This window comes from Magnolia sinica, chromosome 10 (assembly GCF_029962835.1).
Source record: "Magnolia sinica isolate HGM2019 chromosome 10, MsV1, whole genome shotgun sequence".
Taxonomy (NCBI): Eukaryota; Viridiplantae; Streptophyta; class Magnoliopsida; order Magnoliales; family Magnoliaceae; genus Magnolia; species Magnolia sinica.
In genome coordinates, this window is record NC_080582.1 from 40100932 (window position 1) to 40128608 (window position 27677).

At 40.9% G+C, this 27677-nt stretch overlaps 1 protein-coding gene and 1 non-coding gene across 3 annotated transcripts; both read left to right on the plus strand.

Annotated features, from left to right (window-relative positions):
• Positions 1 to 192: 192 nt before the first annotated feature.
• LOC131258322 (glutathione S-transferase F11-like) lies at positions 193 to 27677 on the plus strand. Of its 2 annotated transcripts, none has more exons than XM_058259565.1 (3): positions 193 to 433; positions 25627 to 25668; positions 27026 to 27677. In XM_058259565.1, the coding sequence occupies exons 1-3, from the start codon at positions 284 to 286 to the stop codon at positions 27464 to 27466; spliced, it is 633 nt and encodes a 210-aa protein (XP_058115548.1). In that variant the 5' UTR covers positions 193 to 283; the 3' UTR covers positions 27467 to 27677. The 2 variants fall into 2 exon arrangements, with proteins under 2 accessions (XP_058115548.1, XP_058115547.1); XM_058259564.1 differs by having other exon boundaries at positions 198 to 433; positions 25627 to 25675; positions 27003 to 27677.
• Positions 12146 to 12252, plus strand: LOC131217863 (small nucleolar RNA R71). The gene has a single exon (XR_009157450.1). It is a non-coding gene; the product is annotated as a small nucleolar RNA R71 (small nucleolar RNA).

Below are 27677 nucleotides of genomic sequence, written 5' to 3' on the forward strand. Positions count from 1 at the left end.
TGATAATGTCAGGTCACGTGTAAACAAATTGATGGACCTAATTTCACACCAGGTCATGGAATTGGTGTTGCCTATATTTTGAACGGACCGGATGTTTCAACAAAAAGGAACGTTAGCAGGAAAGGAATGGGTGTATGTCGCTGTTCACATACAGCCGGGGTGCATGTGATTATTCTCCTTTCCAGCGAGCATGTTAAATGCCAAGATAAAGAAAGCGTAGCGTCTTCTTTCCCTTATCTTCTATTCCAGAGCTTGAGTGATATCTCTGTCCGTCTTAAGATAAATGGGGAGCGTGAACGTGTACGGACCAACATTGTCGACGGCGGTTTCCCGCGTTCTAGCTTGTCTGATCGAGAAAGAAGTCCAATTCCAGCTCATCAATGTTGACATGTCAAAAGAACACCACAAGAAGCCCGACTTCCTCAAAATTCAGGTCCTTTCTCTACCTTCTTATTTATTATTTTACCACTCACCGCAGCGAGCGCATCTAAGCAATACCACAGCGACAAACATCCTTATCGGCGATTTTTCCTCACTGAAATTTTGATGTTTTCCTCGAGATATTATCAGGAGAATATTTCCAAAAATAAAAATATGTAAAGGTATTTATTTTGAATTATTAAAATAAAATTTAAAATTTAAAACGGTTAGGGAAATTGATTTTCGGACATAACCGCTTATGGCATTTCTCTAATTTTTAATTTTTGCTAACTAAACAAATTACCTACTTAAAAAAAAAAAAAAAAAAAAAAATTATTTCCCCCTATTCGACCTGCTCTTTTTATTTCTCTTCGTCGGAATTTGTTTCCTATTTATTTATTTTTATCAATGCTCTTTTCTTTTCTTTTGCTTCTTCCGCACGTAAACAACTGTCATGCATTCCAACTCCAGCCTACGGCCTACCAAACCCCTTCTCTGTCACCCTGACCGTAAGGTCCACATCAATGCATTCAATGTATATCCACGCCGTCCATCTGTTTTTTCCAGCTTATTTTAGGATATGGTCTCAAAAAGGAAAGCCAATACAAATTTCAGTTAGACCACGTACAAGAAACATTGGTCATTGAACTGCCACCATTTAAATCTTCCCAGCGTCCACAGTAATGTTTATTGACCATCCAACTTGTTGATAAGGTCACACAGATCTGGATGAAAAAAAAAGAAGCAAATATTACCTTAAAACTTATGGCCCACAAAATATTTTCAATGGTCATTAACCTGAAATTTGTATCTGCTTCATTTTTTGGGAACATGGCCTACCACAAACCTGAAAAACAGATGAACGGCATGGATATACAATGCGTATGTGGAGATGGGCTCCTGTGGTCAGGGCCTCACCTGCATCGCTGCTTCGGGTCTCACCCAGGTTGCGCTGTTCACCTTATTTTAATTTTTATTAAGACTTGTTTGTTGGGGGACCGCAGAAGCACACAGAGATGAATCAAGTGAAGTAATCCAATCGCACCAATCAAACACAGCGCAAACACACGAAATTTAACATGGAAAAACCCTTACAAGAAAAAACCACGGCACAAAGTGACCAATAATCACTATGAAAGTAGAAATTACAAGAGTAGAGAGAAGACCTGGTCCGAAGAAGCCTCGAATCACCCCAAACTATACCTTTGAAACCCAAGGAACGAATTGGAAAAACTCTTATATACTCGTAATTCTGATTTCCACCCATATTTATATCCATGGGAAGAATCCCAAATAAAATCGGAAACAAATTCTGCAAATACGCAACTCTGTGCAAAATTTGTGATACATTCGATGGCACCTTTGATGGGACTTCGATGCCATTAACTGTAACATCCTGGATTTTTGCTATTTTAGATTGTAAAAAATCTTTAAATTTTTTTTAAAAATTATTTATTATAACTAGCCCACATCGTTACTTACTAACCCTTGACGCTTGAAGTGAGTGTATATGCGGTTCGTACCGATAAAAAATCGTACAAATAAAATTGATTAACCGTAGAAAACCAAAAAATCTGACCGATCACTTAAACATCGAGTTTAGCCCCATGATTTGTTCACGTAGGGCCCAAATCTAGCCAACCTATCACTGACCAATCGAGATAACCATAACCAAATAAAGACATACCTAAAGCCAAGACAACTATGGGTCGGATTTTGATTAATAAACCAAATCAACCTCGTCACTCATTTAGCTCAAGAACCAACGATCTAGAGTGATCATGACCGAATCACCATTTTTGCTAATTTCGAATAAGCCATATTGTGAACTTAGTTAATCCAGACCCTAACAACTGCGCCCAAAAAATATCCCTACCCAATTCATTCAAAAAATGCCCCGATTACCCGAACGAGCTCTAGACCATTCGTTAGTAGCCCACTAGTTCCGAAATTATAGAATAATGTCCATCTCACTGGGCTTGACGTCCATCGCAGGTGGCGAACTAAGAAAGTGCTCAGAACTGCTCAACTTGGACCAAAAGCCAAGTGCTTGAAACACGCAAATCTTATAGGCTGAAATCTAAAAACTGAAGTGAAATAGACCTTCTACTCTTTGGCAAATTTGTGACATTCCAACCGTTGAATTGTAATCAAACTCGGGCCATGAGCCAGGGATATTTCCCTGCTCGTATCCGTATAACTGGGATCATGATGGAACATCGGTGACCATTAATCACAAATCAGGCTCCTGCAATCAATTGACTCATCCGTTTGCCACTAAACTTGAGACAACCCTTCATCTGACTATGGGACACCTATTCCATAGCGCAAATGGGCCAGGGGGCCACTGGGATGGCCCCAAGGACTAGAAATCTACCCACTAGGGGTATATATGTTAAAACAAGAGTTCCTAGGGCTATTTAAACAAATTTTCAGACTATATAAGTCCTAAAATCTCTCTCCTCCACTCTCATACGAATTTTGCTGCAAGGAGAGAGAGAGGAGAGAGTAGAGAGAGAGGGAGCTCCAAGGAGCTAGAATTTGGAGAATTTTCCTATCCACCGCAATCCCGCGTCAGAGCTCACAACTCCGCCCCATAGAAGCAGCCCACTGGCGATAGAAAGGTAACCCTCCGGCCATCTCCAAATTTTAGCATCATAGAACCTTGTGCATGAGCCCTTACAAGTTAATTCCATCGTCGCAGGGCCTCGATACGCCAATCCATAAGACAAGTACTGTATGAGCGGCATTTCGAACCGTCAAACAATTTTTAGGTGCGGACCATTATCCTTAGGTAGCCATTTATCGAACCTAGGCTGGAATTAATGATTGTGTGTAAGAATTTTGCTTTGCATGTTGGTTTTCAAAGGATCCATTACTAGATATTTTGTCTTAACCTGATTAAACTTGTTTAGAGTGAGAAGTGTTCAACTCCAAGCCATTATAATGTTGCCTTTTATTTTGATTTCCTTTCTATTATGAGAAATTGAGTATAATTCATCCCCAAATCTGAGGTAATTTGGGGGAAATGTGTTGTATGTCTCCTATGCATTTAAATTGGGACAATTAATTGCGAAATTATTTACATGCATGTCTGAAATTTCTGTAATTAGAAGTAGTACATGATTCTCTTACAATATTAGGCAACTTGAAACTCATTTACATGCTTGCTTAGATCTTCCTTGTAATTAGAAGTAATTCATGATCTCTTATGATTTTAATTAATTGAATCTTATATTTATGCATGCTGTTCACTCCCCAAGTATAGGGTTGTGATGTAGTAATAAACTCGGTGAGACCGAGGTCGAATCCCAAGGGACTGATACCTATACGTTACCTGAAACTAGGTAGAAATAGGACTAGCCTAAGATGAAATCTAAATCCAAGATAAAGTGATGAATAATGGTGAGAGATTAATCTAAACTTAAGGAATTCAGAGGAAGGAGACTAGGGATTCAGAGGATCCACTTGTAGAGATCAGGGAGATCTACGACCAATTCATGAACTCAACTGGACTTCGAGTCCCATCTTCACCCAGTTGGAAGATATACCTGGAAATCAATTCTGAACTTCATTTAATCTAGTTTTCAAGTGATCAGACAGGTGTAAATTAGAATGGATTCCATCACAAAACCATGCCCATGAGACAAAGCAAACAACAGAATTAAACCAATTCATAGCCGATCTGACTGATGTATAAATGTCAGGAAGAGTTCCATCATCCAACCATGTCCAGGGGGCAATGGTGAACAATAGGGTTTCCTAACTGCATAGTCACAATAAGGGAATGGATATACTCAAAGCCATCGCAAATATATTGTAATTTAAGTCACAATAAATCATTAAAAACTGGAAGCATTCCATGAAATCAACTAGCATCAAATCAGTTTAACATGAATCAAGCCATAAGAATACTCCCATCACGCCACAAGCTTCACCTCTTAGCCCTAGCTAAGAGGTTTAGTCAACTATGATTAGGCTAAATCCAAAATAAACAAAAAGAAAAGGAAGAGAAAAAGAAAGAAAACAAATACTCTACTCTCTATCTTCCTTGTGATGCACATCCAACCGAGCGCCCGAAACCGAGATTTTTTCCTCCCTTCTTCCTTTGTTTCTTTCTTTTTTTATAACCTAAGATAGGACACTCCTTCTGGATTTACGCAGCAACAGATTGGAAGGAAATCGTGCATAAGGCGTATGCACGTTACGCAGTGAAAGTGCAAACCGCGCTTGTGTTTGGACTGAGTTTTGGGGCCAAAGATCGTCCCAAACTCTGATGTTGCTTCCATGGTTGGGGTCAAGACTGGCCTGGGCTCCACATGAATGGTTCAGATCATTCATCCGACCAAGGATGATGGCCCACAGCCATCCGAAATTTTTGGATTTCCCGGACGCGAAACAGGGTGCGTACGCACTTACGCTGTTCTGATGGTGGGGCCCACATCGCTTTTGTTTTGATAAATCCACTCCATCTATTGAATGCATGTCGAAAAAACAACTGAAAATAGATGGTTTTGGCTGTCTCTTGATGCGGCCCACCTGATCTATCTTACTGCCGTTCGTCCGATGTTTAAACGATCAAAACTAATCTTAAATTGTATTGTGAAATTTCTCCACCTAGGTGATGGTTACAGGGCCCTTTGGAGTCCACGGACGGTCCAAATCGGACTGATCACTTCAAAGGGTGGCCTACAACATTCCTCCGCAAGCTCTGTTGCGAAACAGAGCTTACGGACCGCCGTTCTGATGCTTGGTGGGCCCCAGGATGACGTTCCATAATAAATCCGCACCGTCCATTAGAATCAGAACAAAAACATACTCAGATATGTCTAGTTTTTGATCTGCGTTGACGTGGCCCACGAAATCTGTAAAGCCACCGTCCGTTATACATTTGAAATTGCATCCGTGTGTATACACATGCATGGGAAGAGAAGGACATCTAAGTGAGGGTTACGCCCCACCTATTGAGTGAATGGATGGTCCAGATTTATCATCTGGAGAACAAGTGGGGCCCACTATTGAAAAACGGACGGACAGCGTCCGTTCGCTGTTGCTGCGGAAGAAGGAGACGAGTCAGCCTGTCTTTGACCGGGCTGACCGTCCGGTGCACGGCTGGTGCGTGTACACTATGTACACACACTGTTCATGTAGGGTCCACTGTGATGTTCGTGAGACATCTGCTCCGTCCATTTTCTGTGTCACTCCATTTAAGGCGTTGAGAAAAAAATTGAAGCATTTTCAGATACCAGGCGGGCCCCAAATCACTGATTTATGGGCTAATCTATCTGTTGGGCCACTTCCAGAGGGATCCAATGGCTGAAATTTGACGTGTACGGTTAGTTTTTGGTCCTCGAGCCATGTATAAAGTTTTGAGCTGAACAGATGATGGAAACCCAGTGATCTTGCATTCTGGCTGACTTTCAGGTCGCTTGAACTTCAGTTTCTCGATTTTCGCGGATCACTGGCGTATAATTCCGTCGATCTGGGTTCCTTGGAGTCCGTCCCTTGCCTTGGTGATTCTGGAGCGTCAAATCCATGCATTTAGCACCCTTTTTAAGTCCATGCTCGTAAATACACCTTGCATCACAAACACGATTAAACTCGTGCATTAAATAGTATCATGTCCATAAATTCAGGTAATAACTGGGGTCTAATATGCAATATTTGACCCTCAACACAACCCCCAACCAGTATTTTGCTAGTCCCGAGCAAAATATGCGAAAATTACTTTCAGAATAAAAGACAATTCCTGTAAACCCGAGTGACTTGTGAACAAATAGTCGAGATGTGAAAATTCTAAGATTCATGAATATTGGGTATAATTCTCTCCTAGACTCAAGCACATGGTAACTTCATAATTAAGTTCAAAATATTAATCTGTCAATTAGAACAATTCTAAACATTGAATTCCATGGATGTATAGTCGAATCTCGACTTATCAACATTAAGATTCACCTCTCTATTTAAGGATATCATTGTTAACCAATAAGAGAAATCATGTCCACCAAAACCTAAACCCAAAACCTGCCCCATAGATCAACCTACCAACTTCTGATTTTTCCATCGATGAGCAGGGGAATCGAATCTGTACCTATAGGGAGCAAACCCATGGTGAAGACTGTACACCCAACTTTTTCACATATCATCCATGGGGAATTAAATCTACACCTATAGGGAGCAAACCTATGGTGTAGACCATTCGCCCAATCCTTTCAAGCTTAGTGATCACCAAGTTAATCCTTTAATATCGAACTGAACCCTTAATGTGCAAGCGAGATGTGTTTTGTGAAATCATGACTCAATCAATATTTAAAACCTCTAACCATGGATTAATAGTTCGAACTTAACTGCGAAATCTAACAAATAGCTGAATCCAAGAGTCATAAATTTCCAACATCACTTGTCTTGTAATACTAACTCCAAGATGGCCACCAAAATCACTTCAAATTCTCAAGAAATTTTAGAAAATTTTAAAAATTTTCATAATTTTTGCTCAAGACCAAGAAAATACGGATTAGGTAACCTAATCTCCCACCCCCAACCTAAAATCTACATTGTCCTCAATGTAAAAGAAATAAGCATGCAATGCACATGGGACAACGAAAGTACAACAGGAGTGATGGAAAGATAGTACCTGGACGAAAGAATCAAGAAGCTTTCCAAAAATATCTACGTAAAAGCGGGTCAACACAAGAGAGAAACCAACAGAAGTAAAATAAAAATAACAAAAAATAAAATCCTACCTACACCACTTTCGCAGGTGCTCTCGATTGCATTTAGCATATGCAACAAGCCTTTAAACCCCTAGGTTGCCCCTAGTGGACGAGTTGTAGTCTTGTGAGGGTTTGCAGCAATGTTACCCACAAACATTTGAACTGACTAACTAGGAAAATGAAACGGAAAGAAAAGCTGGGTTGGCTCCCAGGAGCGCTAAGTTTACCGTCTATCCTAAAACAGCATAAAGGAAACTGTCCTAGTCCTATGAAAACAGGAAACCTACCTATACCTCCATCAGACTAGGAGATCAATCCTGGTAAACGGGATTAGTCAGAGGTATGGACATGTCCTCTGAATCAAATTTCTCGACAAATGGCTTTAAGCGATGTCCATTTACTTTAAACTCCTTGCCATTGTCAGGATCTCTTATCTCAACGGCCCCATGAGGATACGCAGTGACCACAATGCAAGGACCAGTCCAACGAGATCGAAGCTTACTTGGAAAGAGATGTAATCGAGAATTATACAAAAGGACTTTTTGACCAGGTGTGAATGATTTCCGTAGAATATGTTGGTCATGAAATGCCTTCATTTTGTCTTTGTAAATTCTCGAGTTCTCGTACACATCGTTCCGGATTTCTTCAAGTTCATTTAATTAAAGTTTACGTAGCGAGCCAGCGTTGTCCAGATTGAAATTCAGATTTTTGATCGCCCAGTACGCTTTATGTTCCAACTCTATAGGCAAGTGACAAGCTTTCCCATAGACAAGTCTAAAGGGCGACGTTCGAATAGGGTTTTAAAAGCGGTACGGTATGCCCATAAGGCATCGGTCAATCGGATTGACCAATCCTTACGATCAAGGTTAACCGTTTTCTCTAGGATATGTTTGATCTCCCTATTGGAAATCTCAACTTGTCCACTTCTTTGTGGATGGTATGGGGTGCTCACCTTATGAGAGATACCATATTTCTTCATTAAGCTCTCTAATGGTCTATTACAAAAGTGTGAGCCCCCATCACTAATGATGGCTCGAGGCGTACCGAACCGCGAAAGGATGTTCTCTTTTAAGAATTTAATGACCGTGCGATGGTCATTATTTCGGCACGGGATTGCTTCGACCCATTTAGTGACATAATCTACGGCGAGCAAAATATACAAATTTCCAAATGATTGGGGGAATGGTCCCATGAAATCAATACCCCAGCAGTCAAATGCCTCGATGATAAGAATGGGATTCAAGGGCATCATATTTCGACGGGACAACGCTCCTAATTTCTAACAACGCTCACAAGCTTTGCAAAACTCATGAGTGTCCCTGAACAAAGTGGGCCAGTAGAAGCCACACTGTAAAATCTTGGCCGTGGTCTTTTTAGCAGAAAAGTGACCACCACAGGCCTGTGAGTGACAAAAGGAGATGACACTCTGATGCTCATTGTCTGGTACACATCTCCTCAGGATTTGGTCTGGGTAATATTTAAATAAATAAGGATCATCCCAGAAAAAGTTACGTACTTTGGTGAAAAATTTCTTCTTATCTTGCGCAGTCCAATGTGTCGGTATGGAACCTATGGCAAGGTAATTAGCAATATCAGCGAACCAAGGCGAATGGGAGACTCTGAACAATTGTTCATCAGGGAACATATCATTGATATGGGTCGCGTCAGGGGAATCAGAGGTATTAAGGCGAGACAGATGATCGGCCACTACGTTCTCTACTCCCTTTTTATCTTTAATTTCCAAATCAAATTCTTGGAGTAGAAGGATCCATCGTATCAGGCGGGGCTTAGAATCATTCTTAGAAAGAAGATACTTAAGTGCCGCATGATCTATGTAGATAATGATCTTGGATCCGATCAAGTAGGACCTAAATTTATTCAAAGCGAACACTACAGCTAGGAGTTCCTTTTCCGTAGTCGAGTAGTTCACTTGGGCAAAATTTAAAGTTCTACTTGCGTAATGAATGACGTAGGGCCTCTTATCTTTTCTCTGGCCTAGAACCGTTCCAAGAGCATAATTAGAAGCGTCGCACATAAGTTCAAAAGGAAGACTCCAATTGGGTGGTTGCATGATAGGTGCAGTGGTTAACATGCCCTTAAGCTTGGTGAAAGCTTCCTAGCATTGCTCAGTCCACTCGTATGATGCATCCTTTTGCAGAAGATTACATAAGGGACGAGAGAGGAGACTAAAGTCCTTTATGAATCGTCTATAAAACACTGCGTGTCCTAAGAAGGATCGCACATCTCTGATATTCTTAGGTGGAGGTAGGTTAGAGATAAGATCGATTTTTGCCTTATCCACCTCGATTCCTTTGGACGAGATAATATGTCCAAGGACAATTCCCTTATGAACCATGAAATGACACTTCTCCCAATTAAGTACCAAGTTCTTCTCTTCACATCTTTTCAGCACACATTTAAGACTCTCTAAGAACTCGCTGAAAGATGAACCGAAAACAGAGAAATCGTCCATGAAAACCTCTAGATATCTCCCCACCATGTCAGAAAAGATACTCATCATACATCGTTGAAAGGTAGCAGGGGCATTACATAACCCGAATGGCATCCTTCTGTAGGCAAAGGTGTCGTAGGGATATGTAAATGTAGTCTTTTCCTGGTCCTCAGGGGTGATTTCAATCTGATTGTAGTCGGAATACCCGTCAAGAAAACAGTAATAGGAATGACCAGCTAGCCTTTCCAAGATTTGATCAATGAAGGGCAAAGGAAAGTGGTCCTTCATCGTGACGTTATTCAGCTTCCTGTAGTCAATGCACATTCTTCAACCAATAGTAACTCTAGTTGGCACGAGTTTATTATTGGCATTGGCTACGATGGTGATCTCGGACTTCTTGGGAACCACCTGAGTTGGACTCACCCATTGACTATCGGATATGGGGTATATGATACCAACATCCAATAGTTTAAGAACCTCGGCCTTAACCACTTCCCTCATGTTTGGATTTAGTCTACGTTGTGATTGCCGAGCGGTTTTCGCATTATCCTTAAGATAAATGCGGTGAGTACAAATCGAGGGGTCGATTCCCTTGAGGTCCGCTATCGTCCATCCAAGGGCTCCCTTATGCTCAATGAGAGTAGATATGAGCATACTCTCCTGTTCTTTCTCCAGGTGGGTGGAGATCACCACCGGGTATGTCTCATCTTGACCTAAATAAACATGTTTCAAATCAGAGGGTAAAGGTTTTAGGTCAAGCTTCGGCGGCTTGAGGTTAGACGGTAGAGGCACTACATCAGTTTGGGGTAACTCTTCAAATTATAGCCTCCACCGGTTAACTTCAAGTACTGGTGCAGTATCAAGCAAGGCACACGTCTCCCTAATCATGTCATCATCAAAATAATGGGAGTGAGCCAGGCACGTCTCTAGAGAGTCAGAGGATAAGGTCAGAGGTGTCGTATCTTCCACTAAAGAGTCAATCATGTTAATGTCGTGGAAATCGTCATCATCCTCTAAGTTTCTGCCGTTATTGAAAAAGATATTTGACTCCAATGTCATATTCCCAAAAGACAGTCATGACACCATTTCTGCAATTGATAATTACGTTTGAAGTGGCAAGGAATGGGCGACCAAGAATGACGGGGATCTGAGTGCTCATGTTATTGATGGGTTCGGTGTCCAGGATGATAAAATCTACAGGGTAGTAAAATCTATCAACTTGGACCAACACATCCTCAATTATCCCTCTTGGTACATGAACAGAGCGATCAGCAAGTTGTAGTGTGGTTAGGGTGGGTTTTAATTCACCCAAACCTAACTGTTTGTATACCAAGTAGGGAATCAGATTGACGCTCGCTCCTAAGTCAATAAGTGCATGATCAATTCGATGGTCCCCGATTACACATGATATGGTTGGGCTACCGGGATCTTTGAATTTCTGTGGCACGTCTTGCTTTAGGATGACACTCACTTTCTCGGTCAAGAAGATCTTCTTTTGAATATTCTGCCGTCGTTTGGTCGTGCATAAGTCTTTCAGGAATTTGGCATATGAAGGTATCTGTTTTACGACATCAAGTAGAGGAATGTTGACTTTCACTTGTTTCAACACCTCTAGGATATCCTGAGAGTTAGAGAGAGGTTTTGGTGCGACCAACCGTTGGGGAAATGGAGCAACTGACTTTTCTAGAAGTTCCGGTTCTAATTTTTGTGGGGCCTCACTAGATCCATCATTGTTGTCCTCTTCTGGTTCTTGAGGCTTTTCGGGCCTAACCGGAAGGGTTTTATCAATGATCTTCCCACTCCTAAGAGTGGTGATGGATTTAGCGTGCCCCATTTGATTTGAAGAGCTGGAATCACTTATCGCGTATTGCGGTTTAGGATTGGGGAGTGGTTGTGCAGGAAGCATCCCCTTTTCTATAACCGTCATACGTGAATCCATCTTTTGCATAAAGTCTCGCATTACATGGGTCAGCTCTTGCATAGAATTTTGAACTGGTTTTTCTTGAGGTTTCCCTTGATTTGAATTTTGATTGAAGAAACTTTGAGGGGTAGCAGTTTGTCCATTTCTCCAACTAAAGTTTCGATGATTTTTCCAACCAGGATTGTATGTATTAAAGGTTGGTCCATTGAAAGGTCTTTGATAATTATTTACGGCATTGGATTGTTCATTCAATAGTTCTCAAAAGGCGGGTATCGTAGGACAATTTTCAGTTGTATGAATGTTGCAATCACATATGCCGCAAACACTTTCATTAACCTTTTCCTTCTTTCCTTCCATGGCCTCAACCTTTCTTATGAGCGTAGTCACTTTATACTTAAGATCATCCCCTTCTTTCAAAAGATACAATCCACCTTTCTCCTTTAATTGAGTCGGCCTAGACGTGGTGTTCGATTTTGTGTAATAATCCCATGATTATGTTTTTCAGCAAGACTATCGAGGTAATCCCATACCTCATCGACATTTTTATTAATGAATTCTCCATTACACATTGTCTCGACCATTTGGCGCATGGAAGATGTCAGTCCATCATAGAAAAAATTTGTAATGCGCCTTGTTTCAAAGCCGTGTTGTGGGCATGAACTGACCAAATCCTTGAACCTTTCCCAACATTGGTAAAATGTTTCATTCTCCTTTTGGGTGAAGTTCATGATTGCTTTTCTAAGGGTAATTGTTTTATGATGTGGAAAGAATTTCTTTATAAATTCCCTTTGCATATCATTCCATGTGCCAATGGATCTAGGACGCAGTGAATGTAACCACGTCTTAGCCTTTTCTTTTAAGGAAAAAGGAAAGAGTCTCAGCCTGACTGTGTCCTCAGACACATTTTGAAAATATAAAGTGGCTCTGATCTCATCGAACTCTTTCAAATGTAGGTATGGTTCTTCAGATTCAAGCCCATGGAACTTAGGAAGGAGTTGGATAACCCCTGGCTTGATGTCCATATGTCCTGTATTTTCAGGAAAAATCATGCATGAGGGCATACTCACCCCCGCTGGTTGTAAATAATCACGTAAAGTACGTGGCGGGGGTACTTGATACACCTCATTCTCATCCTGAATGTCCTCCACCCTAGGTTGGGGTAGAAGAGGTTGGTTTTCAGCCATCAATTCAATTAACTCAGGAGATTTCGAGTCGTGTCTAGTCCTGCGATGGATAGTCAACCCCTCAACCAATCCTCCTTGAGTCAAGAGACGTCGAGTGTTGTCACGGGCCCACTTGGGCATGAAACACTCGCAGCCCTCAATCAAATTCGAAACCTAATCCTAAGAAAGAAAATCTAAAAAGAAAGAGAGGGTTGGAAAGAAGTTACCAAATTGGAGTCCCTAAGTTAAAAACCTGCAAAATAAAATAAATAAGTCAGATTCTAAAAAGAGAAGAAAAATCCTTAAAAAGAAAGATAGCAGTAAACTGATTTCTAAAAGAAGGAATTCCTAGAAGAAAGTAAATTACTAAAAGAGAACTGAAAAATAGAAAGTAGAGAGAGCTTATCGAATTAGAAATTTCTACCTTAAAAGCCTACACAATAGGAAAGTTAGTTTCTAAACAAAAATTCTACAAGTAGAAAATTTCTAAAAATAAATTAGGAAACAAAGTTAGATTCTAAAAGAGTTAAAATTAGAAAGTTTCTAAAAACAAAAGAGGAAAGTTTCTAAAAAAAAACTATTTCCTACAAATAGGAGAATACTAGAATTAGAAAATTTTTAAAATTTAAACCCTAATTTTAAAAGTAGAAAAAGTAGAGAAATTAGGAAGGAATTACCAATTTAGAAACTTATGTCAGGATCCTACAAAACAGGAAAACAAGTTAGTTCTAGAAATCAAATAAAAACCTAAAACTAAAGTTAGTCAAATTCTAATCTTAAACTAATTCTAAACCTAATTAATTTTAGAGAATTGCAACCGTTAGTCCCCGGCAACGGCGCCAAAAACTTGTTCACTCCCCAAGTATAGGGTTGTGATGTAGTAATAAACTCAGTGAGACTGAGGTCGAATCCCAAGGGACTGATACCTGTACGTTACCTGAAACTAGGTAGAAATAGGACTAGCCTAAGATGAAATCTAAATCCAATATAAAGTGATGAATAATGGTGAGAGATTAATCTAAACTTAAGGAATTCAGAGGAAGGAGACTAGGGATTCAGAGGATCCACTTGTAGAGATTAGGGAGATCTACGGCCAATTCATGAACTCAACTGGACTTCGAGTCCCATCTTCACCCAGTTGGAAGATATACCTGGAAATCAATTCTGAACTTCATTTAATCTAGTTTTCAAGTGATCAGACAGGTGTAAATTAGAATGGATTCCATCACAAAACCATGCCCATGAGACAAAGCAAACAATAGAATTAAACCAATTCACAGCCAATCTAACTGATGTATAAATGTCAGGAAGAGTTCCGTCATCCAACCATGTCCAGGGGGCAATGGTGAACAATAGGGTTTCCTAACTGCATAGTCACAATAAGGGGATGGATATACTCAAAGCCATCACAAATATATTGTAATTTAAGTCACAATAAATCATTAAAAACTGGAAGCATTCCATGAAATCAACTAGCATCAAATCAGTTTAACATGAATCAAGCCATAAGAATACTCCCATCACGCCACAAACTTCACCTCTTAGCCCTAGCTAAGAGGTTTAGCCAACTATGATTACGCTAAATCCAAAATAAACAAAAAGAAAAAGAAGAGAAAAAGAAAGAAAACAAATACTCTACTCTCTATCTTCCTTGTGATGCACGTCCAACCGAGCGCCCGAAACCAAGATTTTTTCCTCCCTTCTTCCTTTGTTTCTTTCTTTTTTTATAACCTAAGATAGGACACTCCTGGATTTACGCAGCAACAGATTGGAAGGAAATCGTGCGTAAGGCGTACGCACGTTACACAGTGAAAGTGCAAACCGCGCTTGTGTTTGGACTGAGTTTTGGGGCCAAAGATCGTCCCAAACTCTGATGTTGCTTCCATGGTTGGGGTCAAGACTGGCCTGGGCTCCACATGAATGGTTCAGATCATTCATTCGATCAAGGATGATGGCCCACAGCCATCCGGAATTTTTGGATTTCCCGGACGCGAAACAGGGTGCGTACGCACTTACGCTGTTCTGATGGTGGGGCCCACATCGCTTTTGTTTTGATAAATCCACTCCGTCTATTGAATGCATGTCGAAAAAACAACTGGAAATGGATGGTTTTGGCTGTCTCTTGATGCGGCCCACCTGATCTATCTCGCCGCCGTTCGTCCGATGTTTAAACGATCAAAACTGATCTCAAATTGTATTGTGAAATTTCTCCACCTAGGTGATGGTTACAGGGCCCTTTGGAGTCCACTTGTAACGCCCTGAAATTTGGGGGTCGAGCATAACTCAGCTCCCGAGTTCCAAAACATCACTTATGCAACATATTTAATGATGGATGTACGTTGTCTGTATTAGTGCATAAAACATGGAATAGATTAAGCCAAATAGCAAATATGATTCAGGGATAAGTGAATAAAGCAAGCGGAAGACTTAAAGAAATATATGTGTTCATGTGCAAATCTCTAAAATACATATACATACTAGGTCGTACTGACAAGTGTTACTATCAAAATTACAAGTATCAAATTACATCATTTAATTTCCAAAAGAAATCCCAGCATCCCTCGCATCAGAACAAGGCTCACTAGACCCCGTCTGAAAACTGCATAAAAGAGAAAGCAGCCTCATCATCCTCGATCTCCCGCTCTGCCTCAGAAGTCTCATCAACATCTGCAGCTAAGACAGAGTCTGGTGGGTGTTTAACACCGCCCCAGAACGTGGGAGTGAGTGATCAACTCAGTGGAACAATAAAGCAAAGGTTAACATGTTATCAGTTCAATCAAGCAGTAATGATAAAGCAGAACAATCAAACATGTCCTAAGTACTCTTGTTAATGCAAAGATATATGCAGAATGATGCGTGCCCTCGCGTGTACACCCTCAGCGTCTTCATCTTACGTTACGCATGACATCGCCTCAAAGTGCGCCACGTCTACAAAGCACATGCAAATGCGGTGCATGAACATGATTACCAAGTTGTTATTTGTCATTTTCATATAGCAGGATTGGGAAGCTAAGGTACCTTCCTCATATCACCATCCAAACAGTGATCCATTCTAGGGTCGTCAGTCCTAGACATCTCATACGATCATATGGTTGTAGGTCGTTGCAAAGGGCTCGTCACCAATCAATGCACGCCTATCATACCTTCGTTACTACACTAAGGCTCGTCACCTCAATGCGGTATCCAGGTATGCTCGAGGTCACTAAAAAGGGCTCGTCACCATTCAATGTAGGCCGACAGCACGAATACAGTGTCCCATACCACCATAATCGGCTCACGAGTTTAGTTGCTCACTGGTCACTACGGGGAGGCTCGTCACCCCAGCGTAGGCCGACATCTCGACCACGGTGTCCCATACCACCATGTCCGACTCATGAGTCTTAACGGATCAAGGTACCATGGTTAATAGGATTTCATCGGTAAGTTTGGTACCCTAGATTCAAACAGTAGCGTCCATACATGGTGAACGTACATCGGACAATCGGGTTACTTGACGAACTCGACTAGCACGAGCGCACGTTGGGTTGAACGACATAGAGTGCGCAAACACTCCGCATGGCCAAACCACTGCCGACAACTCTAATACGACTCGGGTTCGCCTAATCATGTCCTACGTGGCGAAAGTAACCTCAGCCACGCACTTAAGGCCGATTACCGATTTCCTGAACTATTCATAGTCCCCAAACACATTCCACTATAACAGATATTTATATCAACAATTTAGAATAGTAATGGAACAACAACTCAAATCATATGGTACATGAGCATTTAAAGAATATCAACTTAACATGGGTTTAAACATAAGTAAGACTTGGAATTAAGCAACAAGGAATGTAACTTGCATGAAGGAAATCATACACACTAGTGGGAGAGTTGAGAATCGCTTCTCAACGCCCGCAAATAGCATAATAAATTACACTTTAGATCATTCAGGCATTTCTACAAACACTTAGAATACATAGTTCCACATACATGACGTATGTTGAAATACATACATTTGGACAATTCCTTTTACCAAGGAGTTGCCGCACATATAACTAGCATAAGTACACGACAAATAATCATGGCAACCACATGTTCATATTTTATACGTATACGGTACTTTATACATACACGTAGAATACACAAATCTCAATATATCACATGCATATCAGGAACGCAAAATAAACATAACATTTGGCATATGAAATCTCATCCATAGAAAGAATAAACCATTCACTGGCATTGAAAGCCTTGAAAACCATAACCTATACGATTAAAGTCCGCACCTTAAACCAGAAAAGAACACCGAACTGATTTCAGATGATATGTCTTCGTCAACGGCGACAAGATAACCTAAAGCAAGAATAAAAATGAGCTACAACAACACAAAGACTATTCTAAGCTCTAAAACAGATTAGGGTTAGGTGAACTTACCCAAAGATGAACTCAGAATCGTCGGAATAATGATTCAAAAGTGAAGGTTTAAGGATGAAGAAGAACAGGAAAGAATCTAAGATGATTCACCAACTTCTCTCTCAGTTTCTCTCTCTTTTCCTCTCTCTTTCTCTGCTAGGGTTAGGAAATTCGTATGGAAAAGAGAGCTAGGGTTTTAAGGTCTATAAATAGGCCTAACATTGATGAAAATAACCCCACGGCCAAGGTATACTTAGGGTATAACCAAAATAGGCCTCTCTCGATCCAACGAAGCACTTCCGGTGGGCCTATTACCACGAAAGGTCGGACTTAAGATCACTGACCATGGATCTAGGTCAAGCTGAGTTTTCGTACCAACCAGATCTTCAGATTAGCCGTGGCGGACCACACTCAATTCAACGGTCACCGAATTTCGATCAGGTCCACAAGCACAAGGACATGCCTGGACCACCTTCCCTGATCAGAGGGTGAAAGTGGGTCAGAATCCAATGGTCAGATTGCTTAAAATCGTCGCGCAAGTGACACGACTCAGATTTCATAAAATCTTATTTAATTTCCAACCGTTCTCACACTCTTCACTCCGGACTCAATCAAATTGGCCCAGAACATCATCTGGACTTGATTTTTGAGGTGATGGTCAAGCCCAATATGGTGACCGCAACAGCCTACGATCATCGCTATCGGACTTTTGACGCGCGGTCCAGGTCCGATCCAGAACTTCTAAAAATTCCCAAGAGCAACTGGCTTTAGCGATGAATCCCAGATTTCAGAGTAACCTAGCGCTAATGATTCTACAGATTTTGAGTCATGCAGATCCAATTTAAAGTGATTGATGCAAATTTCACAAGCAATTGAGTTCAGCGCTAATTACCCCAAAAAGCTACTAAGGAAAGAATAGAGGTAGTACTCGGGTGTTGGCACAAAATTTTTCGGGTCATTACACCACTGGATGGTCCAGATCGGACTGATCACTTCAGAGGGTGGCCCACAACATTCCTCCGCAAGCTCTGTTGCGGAACAGAGCTTACGGATCGCCGTTCTAATGCTTAGTGGGCCCCAGGACGACGTTCCATAGTAAATCCACGCCGTCCATTAGAATCAGAACAAAAACATACTCAGATATGTCTAGTTTTTGATCTGCGTTGACATGGCCCACGAAATCTGTAAAGCCACCGTCCGTTATACATTTGAAATTGCATCTGTGTGTATACACATGTATGGGAAGAGAAGGACATCTAAGTGAGGGTTACGCCCCACCTATTGAGCAAATGGATGGTCCAGATTTATCATCTGGAGAGCGAGTGGGGCCCACTGTTGAAAAACGGGGGACAGCGTCCATCCGCTGTTGTTGCAGAATAAGGAGACGAGTTAGCCCGTCTTTGACCGGGCTGACCGTCCGGTGCACGGCTGGTGCATGTACACTATGTACACGCACTGTTCATGTAGGGTCCACTGTGATGTTCGTGAGACATCTGCTCCGTCCATTTTCTGTGTCACTCCATTTAAGGCGTTAAGAACAAAATTGAAGCATTTTCAGATACCAAGCGGGCCCCAAATCACTGATTTATGGGCTGATCTGTCTGTTGGGCCACTTCCAGAGGGATCCAATGGCTGAAATTTGACGTGTACGATTAGTTTTTGGTCCTTGAGCCACATATAAAGTTTTAAGCCGAACAGATGATGGAAACCCACTGATCTTGCATTCTGGCTGACTTTCAGGCCGCTTGAGCTTCAGTTTCTCGATTTTCGCGGATCCTTGGCGTATAATTTCATCGATCTTGGTCCCCTGGAATCCGTCCCTTGCCTTGGTGATTCTAGAGCGTTAAATCCATGCATTTAGCACCCTTTTTCAGTCCATGCTCGTAAATACACCTTGCATCACAAACACGATTAAACTGGTGCATTATATAGTATCATGTCCATAAATTCAGGTAATAACTGGGGTCTAATATGCAATATTTGACCCTCAACACATGCCTTTTGTTTGCCCATATTAGTTAGGATATCCTGAGGTACTGATGAATTTGGCTGCTTATTCTTGAGTAGAATTGTTCGTGGCATGCTATAACATTTTAGTCTAACAGTAATTGGGTTGGCTAGCAAAATCAGAAAGATTCGCAAGGGCAGCCCTACTGGATCGGTAGCCTTGGGCCAATCCGACCAATTCAGGCCGAAAACGAACAACTGACAGTAGTTGGACTATGCGAGATGCTTGCACCCAGTGCCGATTGCGCCTTACTTCACTTGAGTCAGCTAAATTAGTCCACCACTTGGCCAATCATGTGTGTTCACCATGTATGGTCACGCCTGCCTGAATCTAGAATACCCCCATACCCTGGAAAAGCCTACTGATAACCGTTAGTGATACGATCCCACTAAGACTCATGAGCCTGACATGGTAGTATGAGATACCGTGTCCGAGCTGTCGGCCTATGCTGGGGTGATGAACCTCCCCGTACTGACCAGTGAGCAACTAAGACTTGAGAGCCAGGCATGGTGGTATGGGACACTGTGTTCGTGTTGTCGGCTTACGCTGGGGTGACGAGCCTTCTCGTAGTGACCAGCAAGCATAGGAGGTGATAGGTCTTTGTTCGAATAGCTTCTGTTAAATTACCCGGCCGATGGTTCTATGCCAGATTACCGTTCGAACGACTCGGGCATGAATGTAATTAGGCGACGAGCTATTCTTTGTGGTGATTTGGTTATGTAACAAGCCCGCACCTCGGAACTGAGTGATCATACTTAGTGTTTGGGTGGCGACCCATATCGAGTTAATCCTCATACCTTTGGGTATTATGCCTTACCTCTGAAATTATTGATTTGTGAGATAGATGGATGATACCTAAATTTGGATCATGGATCGCAGGCTCAGAGCCCTAGGCCAAATGATCTGGATAAGGCCATTAATTAAATGGAGGTGTTTCAGCTTCTCCAATCTTGTTAGATGAACGGACTTAATTAAATACTCGGCCAACATGAACATTCATAGCATTATATTAGTTAGGTTTGCGACTCGGTAGTCGAGGTCGCCTTACGAGGGAGTGTTGGACATTGTGAACGTAAGATGGCGTCACTCGAGGGAGTCTTGGATGGTGAGGACATGCATCATATCATAATAACATGCATATGCATTAATAAGAGTAGATAAGAACTGTGTATTGGATGCTTTTCATTAATTACGCCTATGGAATTGATAACATGTGTAACTTATTGCTAATGGAACCCACTGAGTTGATTACTCACTCCCAGTCTGGGACGGTGTTTTAAAACACCAACCAGACACTTTTTTTGTTTTATTTTTAGATGTAGGTATTATGGAGTTTGATGCGTCAGAGGAGGAGCTCTCGTATTTCCAGCTCCTGGGTGGGCAATTATAGGTTGCCTTAGGGCTAGCGATGAGACTTTAGGGCCGAGACATCTCATATTTTGGAACCGTATGTATTTTGCTGGGATGCGGTCCCGTATACTGGATATATATATATTCTTGTTAGCTGTATTTTGAGTTTAAGTTACATTTATTTCAGTGTATGTTGCATGATCCATTTTAATTCCTCAAATGCTCACATGCCAAGTAAATTGAACCATAGAACTAGTTTCCGCAAAGCTTAAGTGACACCTGGGATATCGTGAGTCAAGTATATACTCGGCCCCCGAAATCCGGGGCGTTACATTGACAGACCGTCGATGTTATCGAACTATCACTAAAATAGTCCAGAGACAAAACATGGAAAATTAGATTTTCTCGATTGCACTTCGATGGGTCTTGATGGCATCGAACTTAAGTTTCGATGGCATCGAAACTAAGCTCGATGGCATCCAACAAACAACTGAAGAAATTTCAAATTTCTTGATGGGATCAAGCAGTTGTTCAGTGGCATCGAACAATGCTCGATGGCATTGAATGGTCTGTCAATGACATCGACAGACCTTGTTTCTGAATTGATTTAAGACATCAAAAACAATAATCTCCACCATGTCTTCAATCTTCAATCATGTAGCTTATTGTCCTCATCTCTTATCTCTGCCTTGCATCATAGCTCTATCATTGCTTCTCTTGAATACTCTCTCCTCATTTTATGCATTTGCCAAGCCTAGAGAAGTTGCACATAACTTGAACTTCTTTGCAGGAACCACCTTAGTGAGCATGTCTGCTGGATTCACGCTGGTGTGAATCTTCTCTAGAGTCATGCTCCTTTCTCAGGCACCTTTCGGATAAAATGGTGATGAACATCAATATGTTTAGTACGTGAGTGATAAACCAAGTTTTTAGTCAAATTGATAGTGCTCTCACTGTCACAATTAACCGGCATGACATCTTGTTGAAGCCCCAACTGATTTATCATCTATCTCAACCAAATACCTTCCTTGAATGCCCACCACAGATTAAAGCTTCGACATCCAACTGATTGCTCCATCCGCTAGCACAAACGAGTAACCTGAAGTCGACTTTCTAGTATCTACACTACTCTCGTAATATGAATCTACATACCCAACTAACTTGGCCCATGTTTTCGCAAAAGTTAAGACGTAATCTTTTGTACCTCAAATGTATCAAAGTAACCGTTTTACTGCTTCCCAGTGTTACTTTTTAGGGTTATACATGTATTTTCTCACAATACCAACCGCCTGTGAAATATCCAGTCTAGTGTAGACCATGACATATATCAAACTACCAACTATATTCGAATAAGGCACACGAGATATATCCTTCTTTTCTTCATCTGTTTTAGAATATTGTTTTGAAGATAGCCTAAAGTGAGCCGCGTGGGAAACGCTAACCGGATTTGCCTTGTCCATCTTATACTTGATCAATAACTTCTCAAGGTATTTTGCTTATGATAACCAAAACTTGCTCATCTTCCGTCTCTGTGTATATCAATGTCGAGAACTTTCTTTGTAGCCCCCAGATCTTTAATCTCAAATGTCCTTGATAACTGAGTCTTCAGTACATCGATTTCAAACGTGCTATGACTGGTGATCAACATGTCATCAACATACAATACTAGGATGATGAACTTGCCATCACTTAGTGTCTTGTAATAGATAAAGTGATCGTATTGACTCATAGTAAACTTCTGACTCAACATGAAAGAATCAAACTTTTTATACCACTACCTAGGTGACTGTTTTAGGCTGTATAACGACCTTTTTAACCTAAAAACCTTTTTTTTCCCCTTGTATTTCATAGCCCTCTGGTTGCTACATGTAAATCTGCTATTCCAATTCCCTGCCCAGGAATGCAGTCTTCACGTCCATCCATTCCAACTCAAGGTCATATTGGGCAACCAGTGCCAACACGAATATGATAGATACTTATTTTACAACTGGCGCGAATATCTCTGTAAAGTGATTACTTCTCTCTGAGCGTAACCTTTCGCTACCAACCTTGCCTTGTATCTATCATGTTTCTTCTTGAAGATTCATTTGCACCCGTTCGCTTTCGGCCAATTGGAAGCTCCACCAACTTCATATTTCGTTCTTGTATAAGGAGTTTATCTCATCATCTATCGCTGCTTTCTACTTTTCTGCATGAGGCTTTTCAAGTGCCTCCTGAAGAGTAGACGGTCCCCCTCATCTGTAACAAGGGCATACGCGATATTTGAATCATTCCTGTATCTTGTCCGTAGTATGCGATCCTACGGCGGATTCATTTCCATGGGTGGCTGCTCCAATTGCTCCTGTACCTCTGTCTGCACATTTGTCTCAACCTGAGTAACATTTATGTCAACCTGAACGTCTACAATCAACCTTTATGGTTCCTCTTGCTCATCTTAACTGAATAAGATCCTTCTTCAAATTTAATGTCCCTGTTAATGATGATCTTCCGTGTGACCCTGTCATATAGCCTGTATCCCTTTACACCACTACCATAGCCAACGAAGATGTACTTTTTGGCTATTTAGTCTAGCTTATCTTTCTCAACTGACGGTACATGGGAGTAAGCTTAACAATCAAACACACGCAATCCTGAATAGTCTACCTTCTGACCACTCTATACTTCCTCTGGAATTTTGCAATCAATCACTGTAAAAGGGCACCGATTTACCAAATAGCAAGCCGTGTTAACAGCCTCAGTTCATAGGTCTTTGCCCAACCCAATATTACTAATCATGCATCGGGCCCTCTCCAAGGGAGTCTGATTCATCTGCTTAGCCACATTGTTTTGCTCGGGCATGTGTCGCATTGTGTTGTGCCTTGTGATCCTTTCATTTTGCAATATTGATTAAATCCAGTTGAAGTAAATTCTCCACCATTATCTGTTATTAGAACTTTCACCTTTCGCCCTGATTTCTTTTCCACCATCGCTTTCCATTGCTTTAAATTGTTGAAAACATCGGATTTATTTTTCATGAAATAAATTTATACTTTTCTGGAGTAGTCGTCAACGAATGTGATAAACCATGACGATCCTCCAACGAAAACTATGGGTGCCAGCCTCCATACATCAGAATGCACATAATTAAGCACACCTCACATGCATGTTTTTCAGATTTAAAGGATAATCTTGATTGTTTACCATATATACAATGCTTGCATATATTTAAATAAAAGCTTTTTAAAATTTAGAATTAAACATTGATTAGATAGTACCTTTATCCCCCGCTCGCTCGTGTGGCCCAGACGTGCATGCTATATACGTGTAGATGTGAAATCCACTACAACCACTGTTGCTCCACCCATTGAAGTGCTCTCAATCAATTTGTAAAGATTTTTGTGCCTCTATGCTTTCATCACTACGAGTGCCCCTTTTGAAACATTAAGGACACCACTGAAACATGTGAATCTGCACCCAATCGCCTCGAGTGCACCAAGAGATATCAAACTTTTCTTCATGTCAAGAATGGGCTTCACCTTAGTCAAGGTACACTCCATGCCATCAAATATCTTGATGCGCACCGATCCAACACCCACCACATTACAGGCATTATTGTTGCCCATAAATACCTGGTCACCATCACACTCTTTGTAACTGGTGAACTAATTCTGATGGGGAGTAATGTGATATGAAGCCCCACTGTCCAAAATCCACTCGTCCCTATGATCATTGTCTAAGTTTTCGACCATGGACACGGACAACACATCACTTCGGCTTATACCTTTATTAAATATGGTGGTGTTGGCCTCCCTAAAAGAAGCCTCTAAGTTTTCTTTCTTAGCTTTAGGATTTGTATAATCCTTCTTGATGTGCCCAGCTATCCCACAGTTCCAACACTTGAATTTACATATGCCCTTGCCCTTTGATTTGGATCTTGATCGAGAAGATCTAGTGTATTGCTCAGAATTCCGCCCCTTCGTAAACAATGAATCGGTAGAGGCCCCCATGTTACCATTTTTCTTTCTTATCGCCTCTCCTTGAAGGGTTGAGATCATGATATCAACATTAAGAGACGTTTTACTGGCGCACAAGATGTCTTTAAAAGACTCATACGAAGCTGGGAGAGAATTCAACAAAATACATGCTTGATCTTCATCTTCAATCGTTTCTCTACATCCAATAATTTGCAAATCATCTTATTAAAGTTTCTAATGTGGACTTCAACATATCCTCCCTTTGCCATCTTAAGATTGAACAACAAAAGTTTCAAGTATAGACGATTTTCAAGGGATTTCTTTGCATGGATATCCTCTGTAGTAGGTGATGAAATCAATGTCTCCTTAGAAAAGAGTAGTGTGTGTGTGTGTGTGGTCATGCTCACCTGAACACCAGTTCTCACGAGAATTCGTGAAAACTTTTTGAGAACTTATCTCATATGATGTGAGACTAAAATCTGAACGGTCCACGTGATGCAACACCTGCATGTTCAAGTATAGACAATTTTTAATGGATTTCTTTGCATGGATATCCTCTGTAGTAGGTGATGAAATCGGTGGCTCATCAGAAAAGAGTGGTGTGTGTGTGTGTGTGTATAGTCATGCTCATCTGCACACCAGTTCTCCCGAGAATTCGTGAGAACTTTTTGAGAAGTCATCTCACGTGATGTGAGACTAAAATCTGAATAGTCCTCGTGATGCAACACCCTATGAAAACCCGGGGCCCAACTTTTACCTCGATCCAAAACTCTGGTATATATATGACATGCATGTGCACACCCTCACACCTTTTTTTACACACGCACACACACCCCACACACTCATGCCGTAGTGGAATTTCACCACCTATGGGTACTCGAACCCTTGACCAGGTGTTGAAACTCTTGAGAGTCTACCACCGGAGCAAGAGTAAGGATCCCACACCCTCCTGCCTACACAAGCCACAATGGGTACTTAAACCCATTACCTTACCGTTGAAACTCTTTTGAGTCTATCACTATACCATGAGTAGGGACCTATATATATATATATATATATATATATATATATATATAGTGTTAACACGTTGATGTTATCATGATAAAAACACGATATTTTAAAATATTCTGACATTTGAAAATATCACAATAATATCATCTAATGTATTTCTCCTGATATTATTGTGATATTTTCCAAATCTTCGTGATCTTTGTCTCACTTAACCTCTCCTTTTTTCTCTCTCTGTTGCAGCCCTTCGGCCAAGTCCCTGCCTTCCAAGATGAAAACATCTTCCTTTTTGGTAACTGATTACAATCCTGCACTCCAGGTTTACTTGAAATTAGGGATATAAGATGTCGAAACTTTAGCCATTGGATATGAGTTGTTTTCACTGAAAGGAAGCATTTATATGACAGGCCTTATCATGGATGGGATACCAAAAAAGAGTAGTTCTTGGTTTAAGTATTTAACCTTTTTATTTTTCAGGGGTTGAAATATTCCAATACAAGAGCTTTCATTTTTGGCCAGCCTCCATCTTAGGAGAGGCCCAACAGTTAAACGGCTGGGATCACTCGAAGATGGCCAAATCCAAAGAGTAAAGTCACCTCCCATGCCCTTGTCTTTGACTCAATGACTTGTGACAGTACTTGCACAGGTCGTGGCACGTTTGGATACATCTCGGACATCCATCAAGTGGGGCTCACTCATGGTCATACATGTATGGAAAAGAATTGAACGGTTAAAAAGCCTGCATTGAGAATAAATGCATGGTCCACATGACCTGATTCCTTGAGCAGGCCATCTCCATGGAATCTCCCATCTATGCTAACACATCGCACAGGAGGCCCCCATTTCGATCTTAGATGTGCAGTGTTGACAATTAGAAAATAGTTCATATATGTTTCCTCCTTTTTTTTTTTTTTTTTTTTTTTGCATTTAAATGCAATGCACCCATTTTATTCATAATTGTATAGAACCAACCAAAAAATATTTCTTTAGATATTAGCACCACATTTTGAGGAGTCTATTGATTTTACCACTTTCTGTCCAATCCAGGTCACTTTCATTATCTATTTTTGAAAAAGTGACAAAAATACCTTTAAGAAGTGATCATATATATCTTTGCATATATTGCAGGATTGGTTCAGATCGTTATCCACCATCTTGGAACAGTCCACATTACTATCTACCTACTTTTGAATGGTCTAGATCGCTTTCCAATGTCTTGGAATGGTTCAGAGTGTTGTCCACATACTTTTGAATGGTCTAGATAGCAGTCCATTTACTTTTGAATGGTCGAAATTGCTAACCACTTAATGTTGAATGGTCTAGATAACTGTCAACCATCTTGAAATAATTCAGATAGCTCTCCACCTACTTTAAACAGTCTACATTGTTGTCAATGGATACCACATTTTAGTCATTTTAAGAAATAGGCTAATGGCTGTTGTTTAGATTTAATGGAAAGTGGTAAAATAAAGAGCGCATCAAAATGTGGGTGGTTGGTTACATCTAAAGATTTATTATTATTATCATTATTTTGCACAATTCTGTCTAATTAGGCAAAAAATGGGTGGAATTTCATAAAGTTTCCTTTATAAGTTTTTATTTTTATTTTTAAATTATAGAGTCTCGGGCGATATGTCGATACGTTACGGAGAAATACGCAGAACAGGGGAATAAGGCCCTGTATGGGACAAACTTGTTAGAGAGGGCATCCATTGATCAATGGCTGGAGGCTGAAGGGCAGAGCTTCAACCCACCAAGCTCGACGTTGGTCTTTCAGCTGGCATTTGCACCTCGAATGAAGCTGAAGCAGGACCCGGCTGTGATAGCGCAGAGTGAGGAGAAGCTGGGGAAGGTGCTGGATGTGTATGAGAGAAGGCTTGGAGAAAGCAAGTTCCTGGCAGGGGATGAATTCACACTTGCTGATCTTTCTCACCTGCCAAACACACAATATCTTGTCCACAACACTGACAGGAGTGAGATGTTTGCATCGAGGAAGAATGTGAGTAGGTGGTGGGAGGAGATATCGGGCCGAGCTTCGTGGAAGAAGGTGGTGGAGATGCAGAAGAACCCGACTCCTGCTTAGCTTCTATTTCTACCTGCATTTTGTTTGTTATGTTTTTAGGTAAAGGTGGTTTTATTGCTCTGTTTTATGATTTTGAAGGATTTGTGTTTCAATGGTTAGATTGATGCATTTCAATTGGTTTTTATTTCTTGAACTAAATTGCATTTTAAAACATGATCCTGGTTCCTCTACCAAGTTCTAATAGCATAGGATTGTTCTGCCAGTGATTCAC